Consider the following 14,591-nt stretch of genomic DNA (forward strand, 5'->3'; position numbering starts at 1 on the left):
CTCATTTCCCTTTCCCACTATGACTGAAAGCTAGGTGCATTTACCCTAGAGCTTTCCAGTGTCAAAAAGGAAACCAACCTTAGCTTGGAGAAAGGTAATCTTTGACAGGATGAGTTTCTGAGTCAAAGTAACATCTTTTGAACAGCCGATATATAACAGAGTTAACTGAAGAAGTTCTCAGAGAAAAGGGACTTTTTACATATTATAAAATAAAGTGCTTGTAAACTTTTGATGGAATTTCCAGTTTTAGCCCTTTATATCCTAGGATGGCTGGTTCAAATTTCTTCATTTAATTTTTAAACTTGTTTTCAATGCTTATTTAACTTCTCTCTTATCAGTAGCATATGTCGGTTGTACATAAAATACATAGGTCTGAACATACCTGGCACTTAGATTAGGAAGTATATATGCACTTGATTAGTGCATAATTCATAGTGCTGCTATAAAAAATAAAGGTGCACTTTTTTTAAACAATATTAAGCTTGGAAAAGTTTTACATTTTATATTATCGATCTCTTAATTATATAAATTGTTAAACCGTTGCCAAGTACAGTAGAACATTGCTAATTCACAATGACTGGGAGACCCAGGTAGCGTTTCTCAGCTTTGCAAATTAGTGTATGAGGAAACAAAGAAAACCACCACAAAATATACTTCCCCCTCCAAGTTAAAATAAAACTCGTGATAATTCATAGCATCGTGTAAAGATGTTGCAATATATATTCTAAAGAAAATGAGTCAACTACATAACCCGACTAGTGTATAATAAATCAGAGATCCAAAGTTTTAGGGAATTATGACATGGAGGGTTTAATGAAAGACCAGTTTGCAAGAGTATTTATTCAACTCAGAGAGGAAAACTGTAAAAACAGCATTTAAAACAAAAGAGCCTAACAGCAGGATTTCATATAAAATGAAAAATATTCAAACAATTATGCATGAGTTTGCTACCTCTACTGCATGTAGACGTCAAACATCCATGTGAAAGTCACCACCACTTCAAAGTTGTAAAATAAAATCTCAATTCAAACAGAATTTCTGCCTTTTGTATAAATTGCTAAAAGAAAAAAGGTAAATATGCATTGAATTCAGCAGAGTTTTTTAATCTATACATCTTCTGATTTAATTTCATTCAGTAATTAAGTAAAAAAAGATTTTCCATATTCAACTTATCTACAGATTATGTCTATATATAAAAAATGTGTGGATATATACAGTTAATATAAACACACACACGTTCATACATATATACATGAACTGGTATTCAATCATTTTCCCCTTCCCCCCAAAAACATGCATCACATTAGAACCTACTTTAAGGTCACTACAACATATTGCTAACTGGACAAAACACAAGCATTCACTCTTGGACTGGACTATATTGTTCCACTTCATGAGCTGTAGACCACATCTATTTCTGTAAGATTACCAGATTTCAATAATTTAGAATTCAGTGTATAAAAACCCCTCTCGAAATGAAACATTTAACTCCCTTATTGAAAGAATTTCCCTGCTCCCTCCCCCCACCACTAATTTGTTAGCTAGCTGATTACAGCGCAAGTCAAACTAGGCCACATCAGAAACTGCAAACACACGGTTTAGTCTTAGTCTAAACTAACATGCATCAAAACATTCTGAAGTGTTGCATCTTTTGACTTCCTCATCTTCTCAATTGCCCTGTGCAGATCCTGCTGTTGCACTGGCCGAATTTCATCTTCATCGTGACTTTAAAAAAACAACAAAAAATACAACTGATTCAAATGTTACATAATTAATCTAACTTACGTGCTATAAAATAATCCTCAACTGTACATACAGTGCCAGAAGCCACAGAACACTAAATAGATAATGTCTGGCTGTATCAATGGACATAACTGACCTAACCAGGGGTAGGAGAGAAGTGTTCACAAGAACTATTACTTGCTGCAACTTTCTGGAATCACATAATGTAACAAAGGATCAAAGGTCTATGCAACATAAGGGTGTGAGGCTCCTCTTTTGGTACCTTACTGTATTGTTAAAAACGAATTTCTGAAGTTGTGGACACTAAAATAAGGAACTCATTCAACAGAAAAGAAACCCATTTGAAAATCGAGTTTGGCTCTAAAATTATAGCTAAACAACATTTTATAAGGAAACTCTGAACTACTTAATGTTCACTAATTTCTAGTTTTGATCCTAATGTCGAACTAGTTCTCCAGCTAAACACACCAAATGTTTTTTGTTCACTTTTCAGTACTGAACAGTGAAATGTAGCACTCAAGCTCATCTTGGATTTGGATTTAACACCACCCAAAAGTAAGCTTGAGGGCAGTGATCCTATAACAGAGGCAATGGAGCCTTTACATTAGAATGTCTGGTTTAGCGCTTTGGGAGAGGCAGGGGGTGCATGACTGGAACCTGTATGATTCAAGTAGCCATATTTACAGCCTGTTATGATTACACACAGGGACCAAGCCTCCAAACATTATAAACAGTGTAACTTTATGCACATGAACAGTCCCATTAAAATCAATAAAGTTACACCCCATCTGTGTGTTCATCTTTTACCATGATATTTCCCAATAGTACTGAAGCAATTTTCAACAAAATCCTAATTACATCCATAACCAAAATGAAGTGATTTATTCACTGAATTTGTGTGTGTGTAGTGAGGGTTGGTGTGGAGAAAAACCACCACTCGTTTCTATCACTAGTGTTGTTTTTAAAGCTCCTTATTAACATTAAAATTGAAGACAATTATTTGTGGAGTGTCTAGCACAAAGGGGGCTCAGTCTCAGTTTGGCAACCATAATACAAACAACAAGAAGCACCTTTCTTCATGTGTAGAATTAACATATTCCCTGACGCACAGGAGTGCTGCATCACGACACATTTCTTTCAAATCACTTCCTGAAAACCCATCTGTTTCTTTAGCAATTTTCAGGAGGTCCACATGCCTATCCACCTATCAGAAAATAAAGACAGAGTCATGAAAACTTGAAAGTCAGTAAGATATTCTACTAAATATAGAAAAGAAAGTCACTATTAGAGACTTATTATTGTCTTTAGATTTTATTAAGGTTTTGCCTTTGAGGAACTAAAAGGAAATATTAGCAAAGTATAATCACAACATAAGACAAATACTCTCTACCTGGGAAGTAACGAGGTGATTGGTAAAATTAAAAAGTTTCGCTAACAAAACTTTATAGCTGTTAAAAAGAACTGGCAGCTACTAGAAGGCAGTAATTACCTTATTATACTTCATTTCTCCTGTACAAATTTAGAGTGCTGACAGCTGAAGAGAACAGGATCCCCCTGGCACAAAGTCTTGAAGAGCTTCTCTGACACTTTTTAGGGTTTGTCTTTACTAGCAAATTATGTCATGTTAGAACACAGCTGTGAAGAGTTGTAAGTATCAGCTTGGTGTTAAACATGACTTTGCATCCACTATAGACAACATCCTGTAACTACCAGTGGATACAACTGAATCACAGAAATGGTGATCCAATTCTTGTACACACACATTCCAACATTAGCCTTTCTTTACAAGGGGCTGATCCTACAAGGTACTTAGTGCACTCAGGTCCTTATATATGTATAAATAATACAAAACAAGACCTAGACATAGGCCTATTAGTGTTATTTTATTTCATTACATGATGAAATAAACTTATTTCTCAGACATTATTAGAAAATGTACATTTAGCATTGACATTTCATTTTAATAAACACTTTTGCCAATTCACACATGAAGTCTGAAAAAAATCAATGTACATATTAATATTTTCTGTTGGCACCTTTCATCACAGAATATCAAAAGACATTAAAACCAATTAATTTTAATAGTGCTATTCTGAGGTGGTGAAGAATTATACCCATGTTACAAATCAGAGAGCTCAACCATAGAGAGGCAACATAACTCGTCCAAGTTCATGCACCAAGTCAAGCAAAACCCAAAAGCAAACCAGGAGTCTTGACTCCCTCTTGATAGTTCTAATCAGGATCCAAGATTTCCTAACTTTAAACAAATATTTTCCATCAGAAAATGGTGTCTTCTAGAAGCGAATCATCTTTTCAACACAGATGCATCAGAAAAGCAAGTGGAATTTAAAAAAAATTTCTTTATAGACAAATTAAAACTACAATGCTTCAAGTACATAAAGTCAACATTAAGGAACACGTTCAAATAAAAGGAAAAAATATTTTCTGAAAAAGCAACAGAGTCTAGAAGATTAGCATGCTCTAAGTCTAGAGGCTTTGATATGACCTATCACATTCCTTTCAGCCCTAATGTCTATAATTCTATGGAGTTCCCCAATACTATATCCATCAAACTTAAAATCATCATCAATAAGTTTGAGCCTTCCTCTAAGACTCATTTATGTTGACACTTTTCTTTTAAATACCAATTCTGTTTTCATATCTCTAGTACTCACTTATTTTGCAAGAAGGACCTTACATTCCAACTATCACCTGCAAGCAATCCTGACAGTTTATTAAATGTTTTCCTTCTTAATACTTAACCATTCATAGGGATCAACTCCCATATTATACCACTAAAATTAGTGAGATTTAAAATTAGTTTTACTTCTGAAATGTATTTGTTTTATTGTACAGACATTAATCTAGGGTGTTTTGTAAACTAATATGGGAATTACTAATATGGTGGGTCTAAATCCTGCAAGTTCTCCATGCACAGACGAAGTGGGTATTCACCCACGAAAGCTCATGCTCCAATACGTCTGTTAGTCTATAAGGTGCCACAGGACTCTTTGCTGCATGCATAGAACTATTATCTTAAAGGGGAGTTCCACACAGAAGGCTGGCAGGACCAGGCCTTACATTTTGTCAACAGCATCTAAAATACTGAAGATAAATGTGAAGCAGCATTTTTTCTTCCTGATGAACAAGCAGGAGGTAAAAGCAGCACTGTAACACATTGCTACTTTCCAGATCAACTAGAGAGAATGTTCCATTGACAGAGAGATTATTTAATTTGCCCCAAACCACAGTGAATCACTGTCAAAACGGAGAGTAGAAATCTAATTTCTCTAAAGACAGTTTCATGCTTAATCTAGTAAACAACTCTACCTCTGAAATCTGAGGTCACACCCAAATCCAGAAGCTTCCCAGTCAAATACAGTGCACTCAAACAATGTCTACCAGCATGTTTCTGATTTAAATCCATACAATGGCCAAAGATGGTTGATTCGAAAGCATGTTTTTCAACTGCCCTGAAGGTTTGCACCCATGGCCATGATAATGCTTAGAAATATTTTGTTAAACAAATAAGTTACTTACATTTTCATTTTTCAAAATCAGTTTCAAAATTGCCTCTCTCTGTTTCAGAGCCTTTAAATAAAAACAAGATTTCAATCATTATGGAACAGAAAGAGACTGATAGAGTGTGACATTTCTTTACCTATTAAAATCATTCAACAGATACATATTTATTTTGCATCTCCTGAGCCCTCCAGAAATACAGGTGGATCCCCTGAAATAAGAGGTCAGTTCCCTAGCATGTATGCTACTGATGGCAATGGTGCTATTCAGCAACAAGATATCAAGTCTGCTTTTTATCCCCCTGAGTCCAGGAACAATGTTTACATTAATTATAGAGAAAGAGAAAAAAATAGTTGACAAATACTTTAGATCTTACTCGTTCCTGAATGGGACTTGAACCCATGTAACTCAGATAATTACCCACATGGATCCACGCCCCCTATTCATCTTTCCACTTCAGAGAACCAGAGTTACCACAGTAAGTAACTTATTCCTGTTTCAAGAATCACCCATAAGGATCCTCTCTCTGAGGTTAATGGGTAGTAGTAACTTTCCAGGTTTGAGGCTGTGAATACTGTGATGGGGCAAGGCCAGATGGCTACAGTAAAGTAGTGAGGAACAGGTATGTTAGCCCCAGGCTACACAAATCCCTGGTACCATGGTAACCAAATGGCAGTTGCTCCAGGTTAATCAAGACATCTGGGGCCAATTAAGATCTTCCTAGAAGGCAGTGGCCATAACCACATTGATTGGGACACCTGAAGCCAATCAAGGGCTGGCTGGAACTAGTTAAAAGCCTCCCAGTTAGTCAGTGAGATTTGCGTGTGAGGAGCTGGGAGCAAGAGGGGCAAGGAGGGAATGGGAATGGGAATACTGCTGGAGGATTGAGGAGTACAAGCGTTATCAGACACCAGGAAGAAGGTCCTGTGGTGAGGATAAAAAAGGTGTTTGGAGGAGGCCATGGGGAAGTAGCCCAGGGAGTTGTAGCTGTCATGCAGCTGTTACAGGAGGCACTATAAACAGCTGCAATCCACAGGGCCCTGGGCTGGAACCCGGAGTAGAGGGCGGGCCCGGGTTCCCCCAAAGCCTCTCAACTCCTGATTAGACACAGGAGGAGTTGCCCCAGACTGTGGGTTCCACCAGAGGGGAAGATCACTGAGGTGGGCAAATCCGCCAATAAGCGCAGGACCCACCAAGGTAGAGGAGGAACTTTGTCACAATACATAACTGTTCTCTTGACCTGGGCATCAGATGAAGAAACCAAGTTGAAGGAGTTAAACTATGAGTACAGAGAACACAAGAGCCTTATCAGTAACAGGAACAGTAAGTAGGCATCTGTAGAATTTGAGTATTTTCTGATATCTCTAGGCTGAACAGCTGCCAAGTCTAACCATGATGTATACATAGTCTGATCCATTTTGACAACCCGTGAGCTAAGATATGCTGACCTTTGGTCTTATGGTCAAAAATAACTGCCAACAACTTTAAGAAAAATTGAACAGAAGTATACATAAATTTGCATGCAGGGATATCAACGCTTTAAGTTGCTCTACCCTTGGTGTGGATGGGCAGAATGGAAAGTATGCACCAACTCCATTGTACAGGATGAGTGCAGGAAATGGGTTTTGAAGCTGCTGGTGGCACAATGAGCTGGTTCCAGCTGAAATATGTACAGCTTGAGTGTCTCATGGGAAATGTCACCCTAAAAAGCAAAATTATCTGTAGTTGTGAGAAACTGAAAACAAACTTTAGCAATACTCTCTGGTGCTGTTTGCCTGGGCAGTAAAGACATAGGTCTCTCATTTGGTACAGTACATACCTATTGTTAATCCACTAGGCAAACAACCCAACATTATTTAAGACAATTTGCTATGACTTACTGGTTGGTTAATGTGAAACCTTGTAGGCATTCTTCTCATAATGGCAGAGTCAAGATCCTGAGGGCGATTGGTAGCTCCCATCACTATCACCTTAGTACAGAAAAACAGAGAAATTATTATTTCAATAATTATCATAATGGGGGTTCACAAAACACAAGCCAAATTGGGTAGCTGTTCTAAATTCCATCAAGCAAATCAGCCTACAGAGAAGTTGTCAAGCTTTCTGACACTGGCTTCAGCAGCAGGATTTAAACAAATGCATTGTGAGGTTATTTTAAATAGCTGGAAGCGGACTAGTTAGTTCAAAGTATTTGGAGCCTTTCACCTCTAGTCTGCAAATTCAGTCAAAGTCAACAGGCAGAATATAACAATTTTTAGTTACTAACATTTGGTATCTGTGAACAAGTTTCCTCCAGAACTAACAATGGGGAGGCACTCTGGTAGGGTAGCAAGAGGAACCACTATCTCTTTTCCGATGTAAATAAAAAGCAGACTGGATTCCAGACTCGCCAACATTTTTCACAAGCACTAAATTCACTAAAAATAAAGGTTGTTTTTGTTTTTTAAAAACTAAACAGCTGAAAAGCCAAAATAAACTGTTTTTGTATTATTAACTGGATGTGAAGCTACAGCAGGGGTTCTCAAACTGGGGGTCGGGACCCCTCTGGGGGTCGTGAGGTTATTACGTGGGGGGTTGCGAGCTGTCAGCCTCCACCTCAAACCCTGCTTTGCCTCCAGCATTTATAATAGTGTTAAATATATAAAAAAGTGTTTTTAATTTTTAAGGGGGGGTTGCACTCAGAGGCTTGCTATATGAAAAGGGTCACCAGTACAAAAGTTTGAGAACTACAGGAAGCTTTACAGAGGCTTCATATAATGTAAGATGAATGCATCTTTTTATAATCCATATTTAATACAGGAACAATATTTACACCATTGGACTACACCTCAACTGTCATTTTAAGAGCAAATTTACCTATAGTGTACACATCTTGTTATATATTATGTACATTGCAAATGCTTAGTCACAAAAAACACAAATGTCAAAAATTAATCCCATATGATTTCAGATACCTAAAAACCTATTGTTTTTAGCTCTCTCATTTTGGATCTTTGCCCCACAACTGGCCTTGGAAGGTTGAGAGCTATGCATCAGAGCTATATTGCTTTCATGGGTTAGAATGATGCTGCCACCTAGAGGCACAAAATTGTGGCACAAGTTACTAGACAGTAAGATAGGTTTCAGAGTAGCAGCAGTGTTAGTCTGTATCCACAAAAAGAACAGGAGTACTTAGAGACTAACCTTAGAGACTAACAAATAAATTTATTTGTTAGTCTCTAAGGTGCCACAAGTACTCCTGTTCTTCAGACAGTACGATAGTAAGCAGACATTTAAAAAAAATGTTCTACGTTGAACAAAATATTGTAAGCAAAAGATTCATTTAATCAATGGTGCAGCAATTAGAACCACATATAGAAGTAGTTAAGGGGTCAGATTCTCTGGTCTGCACATGACAGCATTAGGAGGTGAAAACCACACTTATCCCTTGTTCCTGGGGCCAGCCAGATGGCAGGCCAGTATCTTTGCAAAAGTTAGAGGAGTTTTGAAGTTTGAGCTAACAATTCTCTCTGCTGTCTGGCCCCAGAGGTATGTTTGGCAGCAGGCAAATCACCTGGGCATACAAGTGCCCTGGCCACATCACCTTTCCTCTGGGAACACAGCAGATGCACAACATAGTGACTAAATCAGCTCTGTGGCATCTGGATAGTTCCCTTACACAAGACAAAAAGATGACCAGATCTGGCTCCTTTATGGCTGCTTTGTTTTGAGGCCAAAATCTAGCTCCAAGCATGAATATAAACATATCACCATTCATGCAAAGGAAGGTTGGGAACAGGCTAAGATCAATTTAGATCTTAAAAAAAAAATAATAATAATCAGAGATTATATTGTAAAGTTCAGTAACTGCTCTTTTCTCTTCTGTATCCCTAGAGAAACTCTGCCCCTTTCTTACAACATAGCAGATGAACATCTGTTGTAACAGCAGGAATGACAAAAACAGACTTCCCTCCACTTTCAAGACAGGGAATGTGATCTGTCATCCCCAATCACACCCTCATCTAAGGATTCTCTCTCCTTCTCAAAGGAGTTCTAGGGCACAAGGTACTGAGGAAGACAGGCTACAATGGGATTCTTGTTCTGTACTGAATCACCTCATGTCAGCATAGGGAGAGACTGTTCCAGTGCAATCCAACCTCTACCAGTTTTGGAGCCCTAATAATTCCTTGCCATCCACCTTCCCCTTCCTGCTTCCTCATGCAACTGGCACAATGCATAGCTTCATAACTCATAAAGGGAGTTTTAGATCATCACTACTGCTTGTATCTCCATCAGCAAGGGAAAATGTATAGACAATTTGCTGCACACAAACCTCTCCAAATTTCAAAGCTAATTTTTGAAATGTCTAATTTAAAAACCATTTAATTTCAGTAAGACAATAGGCCGTACATTGTGCACAATACTGTTCCTTTTCACACCTCAACTGCTAGAACAGGGCCTCATCCTCCCTGATTGAACTAACCTCGTTATCTCTAGCTTGCTTCTTGCTTGCATATATATACCTGCCCCTGGAAATTTCCACTACTTGCATCCGACGAAGTGGGTATTCACCCATGAAAGCTCATGCTCCAAAATGCCTGTTAGTCTATCAGGTGCCACAGGATTCTTTGCTGCTGTTCCTTCTCAGGTGCACTTGAGGCAGGAGGCAACTAACATGGTATACGTGTTGCCCATCATGTTCTATTGTTTAAGTTACTGAGACCTGAGTATATTTTCCTCAGAATGTTAAGAATTTTGCAACATTAATAAAAGATGGACTGAATCCTTGCTATTAGAGGGAATTTTGTTTAGATCCAGACACAGCATAACACTCCCAACTAACATTTACCAATAAAATATTTTGAAGAAATTGTAACTGTCAGCTCTCAACAAATATGGGGCAGTCTTTAGAAGTGCTTTGGACATTTCAAAATCATTGTTTAAAAGAAAGATTATTCTAAACAGTATGAAGTACAATATGGGAAAAGCCTGAACCTGGTACTAAAAGGACATGTCCAATAATTCTCAAATATTTTAAATAGATTTTCATAACAGATTCCCAAAATTCTCCAACCAGGTGTTTTGTACTATATTTTACTCTAATGGGGCTCCCACTGTGCCAAGAAGTATGAGTGAGGGGCCACAATGACTCTTCAGACCCAGTACACTAGACTCAGTAGTGGAAGCACAAGACCAGATATATGTTTTACTGAATGAAAGGAATGCTTCATTTGACTATTTGCAAGAAACTTTTGCAATGTTTAAAGAGGCATTGTGTTAAAAACATTGGGAAGAGTCTGTGCCTAAGGGAACATCAGATTACTCGGCCTTAACTTCAAGTTCTGTGTGGTATAGTTATTAGCACTAACATCCTATTGACATATTATATAGTTCTGTTCCTTGCAAAGCAGATGGTCAACAGCTATACTTAGCCTGTATGTCTTTGAATCACAGTATGAAACCTCTCCTATAAAGTTACTGGTTGTATTCAAGATGCGTGAGAAGCTGGATTTTAATCTGACTGCCATTCTGACAGATTTTAAAGTTATAAACTATAAAAAGATATAGTTAAAACTAGCAGTGAAACAGAGCAAAGAAAGCCTGTCTAATAGGGAAAAGAGAACTCTGAGGCATTGGATGGTTCAGGGTCCTCTTTATGGGATACAAACAAACACTTTCAGTTCTAGAATGCCAAATTAAGTGCATTGTGATTGTGGTTACCATCCAATGGTGGTCTATGTGAAACAAGTATGGTCATCTGTCCAGTTCCTAGTGGATTAATTTCTACATGTAAAACTATCACTTCAAATGTCATCTTGACACTGAGTACAGTGGTCAAGCATTTAACAGATATGGAGAGAGAACTGCCCTCTCAGCTTTATAAGAAGGTTTCTCTGAGTCAAATTTGAGAAATATGGATAGGATGGTGTGGGGGCAGGCTGCCCTGTCACTCTCCAACTGTTCTAGGCTACAGAATTTCAGTCTCTCACAAGTATTTTTTACAAGCAGCAGCAATTATTATTTTCTAATTTGATATCGTTACCAAAAGTTAGATGAGAACGGAAGGGTTGGATAAATGAGGCAATGAGGCAAAATTCCTGCTCTGGTAATATCAGCTTCCTGAACTTTTAGGCTCAGCTCAGAAAGCGTAAGGATTATGCTTCCGTTGGAGAAACAGCTGTGTAGGAGCTGGATTTTATAATGTGCTATGAGAATTAATGTACGATTTGATTTCATCCTGCTAGCCACCCCTTTTTGAATAGCAGAAAGGAATGACAGATCAGAACAATCCTTATGAGTGATTATGGTCACCCTTTTGTTTTAGGATGTGTTATAATGTCTACTATGGTTTCCTAATATGTATTACAAATTAGGCACTCTAGTTAAATATATATTTCTTTGTTTTAAGGTTTAGTAAGTAAGAGACAGGATTCTCTATTGTGTCTATGTTAAGTAGATTAGAGGAACATTGAAGACCTGGTCTTGGTTATTGATTGTAAAATTTAGCAAGGTTTAATTTGCAATGCCTTTTTTGCTCAATATAAAATACTACTGTTTGTATTCTCAATCTGTTTGTGTAAATGAGGAATGTATGCATCAGAAAAAGATAAGGTGTAAAGGCCATTGTTATAGCCAGAGTCAAGGAAGAAAAAGTAAAGAGACTTAAAGGACGTCAAAGAATCATCAACCCGCATCCCTAATGAAGGGCAGATTGACAACCCTGAGATAAAGGCTGGCACCCTGAGGACAATTGATTAAATCAGAACAAAGGACAGAATAACCCTCTCAGAGGTGTATTGAAATGTTTACACCAATTAAGAAGTAACCGATCACAAACTGACACAGCAAAATCCATAGACTTCTACAAAGGAAAAAAAACCTATAAGAACCAGGGTGCTCGGTCAAGGGTTTCTGGGTTGTCTTGCCACACTCCAGGAGCATCAGATCGCGACCGATAAGAGCCCAGCTCCACACTCATGCTCAATCTAACTGGATTGACTCAAGCTACAACAGAGGGTACGTCTACACTACGGGATTATTCCGAATTTACATAAACCGGTTTAGCAAAACAGATTGTATAAAATCGAGTGTGCGCGGCCACACTAAACACATTAAATCGGTGGTGTGCGTCCATGGTCCGAGGCTAGCGTCGATTTCTGGAGCATTGCACTGTGGGTAGCTATTCCGTAGCTATCCCATAGTTCCCGCAGCCTCCCCCGCCCCTTGGAATTTCCGGGTTGAGATCCCAGTGCCTGATGGGGCAAAAATCACTGTCGCGGGTGGTTCTGGGTAAATGTCGTCAGTCACTCCTTCCGCTGGGAAAGCAACGGAAGACAAGCATTTCGTGCCTTTTTTCCCTGGATTGCCCTGGCAGATGCCATAGCATGGCAATCATGGAGCCTGTTTAGCCTTTTGTGACTGTCACCGTATGTGTACTAGATGCTGCTCACAGAGGCGATTCAGCAGCGCTACACAGCAGCATGCTTTTGCTTTTGCATGATAGCAGAGATGGTTACCAGCCATATTGCACCATCTACCATACCATAAATTGGTAATAAGATGATCGTGGCTACCAGTCCTTTTGCACTGCACCATTTGCTGCTGTCATAAGTGCCCCTGGCTGAGATCAGCCAGGGGCGCAAAAGCCAAAATTGGGAATGACTCCGAGTCAATCCCTCCTTTTTGGTATCTAAAAATAGAATCAGTCCTGCCTAGAATATGGGCAAGTGTACTAGAGAACCACTGTATCATAGAACCAGAGAGCACAGCTGCTCTGTGTCAGTTCCTGCAGAAATTATGAGCTGTATACTATTCACAGGGGGTTGCTCCTGCAACAACCCCACCTGTTGATTCCGTTCTTCCCCCAGCCTTCCTGGGCTACCGTAGCATTGTCCCCCCACTTGTGTGATGAAGTAATAAAGAATGCAGGAATAAGACACAGTGACTTGTTAGTGAGATATGAGTGGAAGGCAGCCTCCAGCTGCTATGATAGTCCAGACAGGACAGTAAGGAGTGTGGAGGAGAGGAGCCCAGCATCCCTCTGGTAGTCCAGGGGCAATTGAATCTTTTCTTTACACATGAAGGGTGGGGGCTGATGGAGCTCAGCCCCCTGTTGCTATGATGACGATGGTTATCAGCCATACTGTACCATCTACCACGAAAAATTAGGACCAGGCGCCCTTGATTGACCTTACCGATGCTAGTCGGCATGGTTACCAGTCCTTTTGCACTGCCCCATGTGCAAATAGGCTGATGATGAGGACGGATACCAGTCATATTGTACCATCAGCCATCAGTGTACCATCAGTGGGGGGAGCAAGGATGTTGGTGTTGAGTGCTGCAGCATCGCGTCTATCTGCAGCATTCAGTAAAGATAGGGTGACATGTAAAAGAGTCAAGAGAGGATTGTTTTCCCTTTCACTTCTGGGGGTGGAGGGGGGGGGGTGCGTAAATTGCCTAGCTATGCCCTGACCCACCGCGGACACTGTTTTTGACCCTAGAAGCATTTGGAGCTCAGCCAAGAATGCAAATGCTTTTCAGAGACTGCAGGAACTGTGGGATAGCTTGAGTCCTCCAGTCCATGAGCGTCCATTTGATTCTTTGGCTTTCGGTTACGCTTGTCACGCAGCAGTGCGCTGAGTCCCTGCTATGGCATCTGTCTGGAGATTTTTTAAAAATGATTTTGAATTTCGTCTTCTGTAACGGAGTGCTGATAGAACAGATTTGCCTGCCCTTACAGCGATCATGTCCGCATCGTCCATGCAGGAGCTCTTTCTTTCTTTTGATTTTTAACTGCATCACCACACGTGCTGATCGGAGCTCCACGCTGGGCAAACAGGAAATATTCAAAAGTTCGCGGGGCTTTTCCTGTCTACCTGGCCACTGCATCCGAGTTCAGATTGCTGTCCAGAGCGGTCAGTGGTGCACTGTGGGATACCGCCCGGAGGCCAATACCGTCGATCTGCGGCCACACTAACCCTAATCCGATATGGTAATACCGATATTAGCGCTACTCCTCTCGTTAGGGAGGAGTACAGAAACCGGTTTAAAGTGCCCTTTATACCGATATAAAGGGCCTCTCAATGTGGACGGGTGTGGCGTTAAATCGGTTTTACGCTCCTAAAACCGGTTTAAAGGCCTAGTGTAGACCAGGCCAGAGTGGTAACTATGAACATCACTGGCAGGAGTGAGAGAGAGAGTGTGTGTGTGTGATTAAAAAGTATATGCTAACTGTTGTATTCTCAATAAATGCTGTCAGGGGCGGCTCTAGGAATTTTGCTGCCCCAAGCACGGCAGGCAGGCTGCCTTCCGCGGCTTGCCTGTGGAGGGTCTGCTGGTCTCGCGGC

The 14,591-nt window shown here is 39.8% G+C and overlaps 1 protein-coding gene across 2 annotated transcripts in view; it reads right to left on the reverse strand.

Moving 5' to 3' along the window:
* Positions 1-476: 476 nt before the first annotated feature.
* Positions 477-14,591, reverse strand: part of ATAD1 (ATPase family AAA domain containing 1) — a 39,008-nt gene continuing 24,893 nt past the window's right edge. For both annotated transcript variants that reach the window (XM_045025597.1, XM_045025596.1), the window contains exons 7-10: positions 7,146-7,235; positions 5,284-5,334; positions 2,814-2,947; positions 477-1,725 (exon numbers count right to left, since the gene is read on the reverse strand). In XM_045025597.1, coding sequence (XP_044881532.1) covers positions 1,605-1,725; positions 2,814-2,947; positions 5,284-5,334; positions 7,146-7,235 — 396 coding nt within the window. In that variant the 3' untranslated portion in view covers positions 477-1,604. The remainder of the gene's footprint in view (positions 1,726-2,813; positions 2,948-5,283; positions 5,335-7,145; positions 7,236-14,591) is intronic.

This window comes from Mauremys mutica, chromosome 7, assembly GCF_020497125.1.
Source record: "Mauremys mutica isolate MM-2020 ecotype Southern chromosome 7, ASM2049712v1, whole genome shotgun sequence".
In the NCBI taxonomy this organism is placed as follows: domain Eukaryota; kingdom Metazoa; phylum Chordata; order Testudines; family Geoemydidae; genus Mauremys; species Mauremys mutica.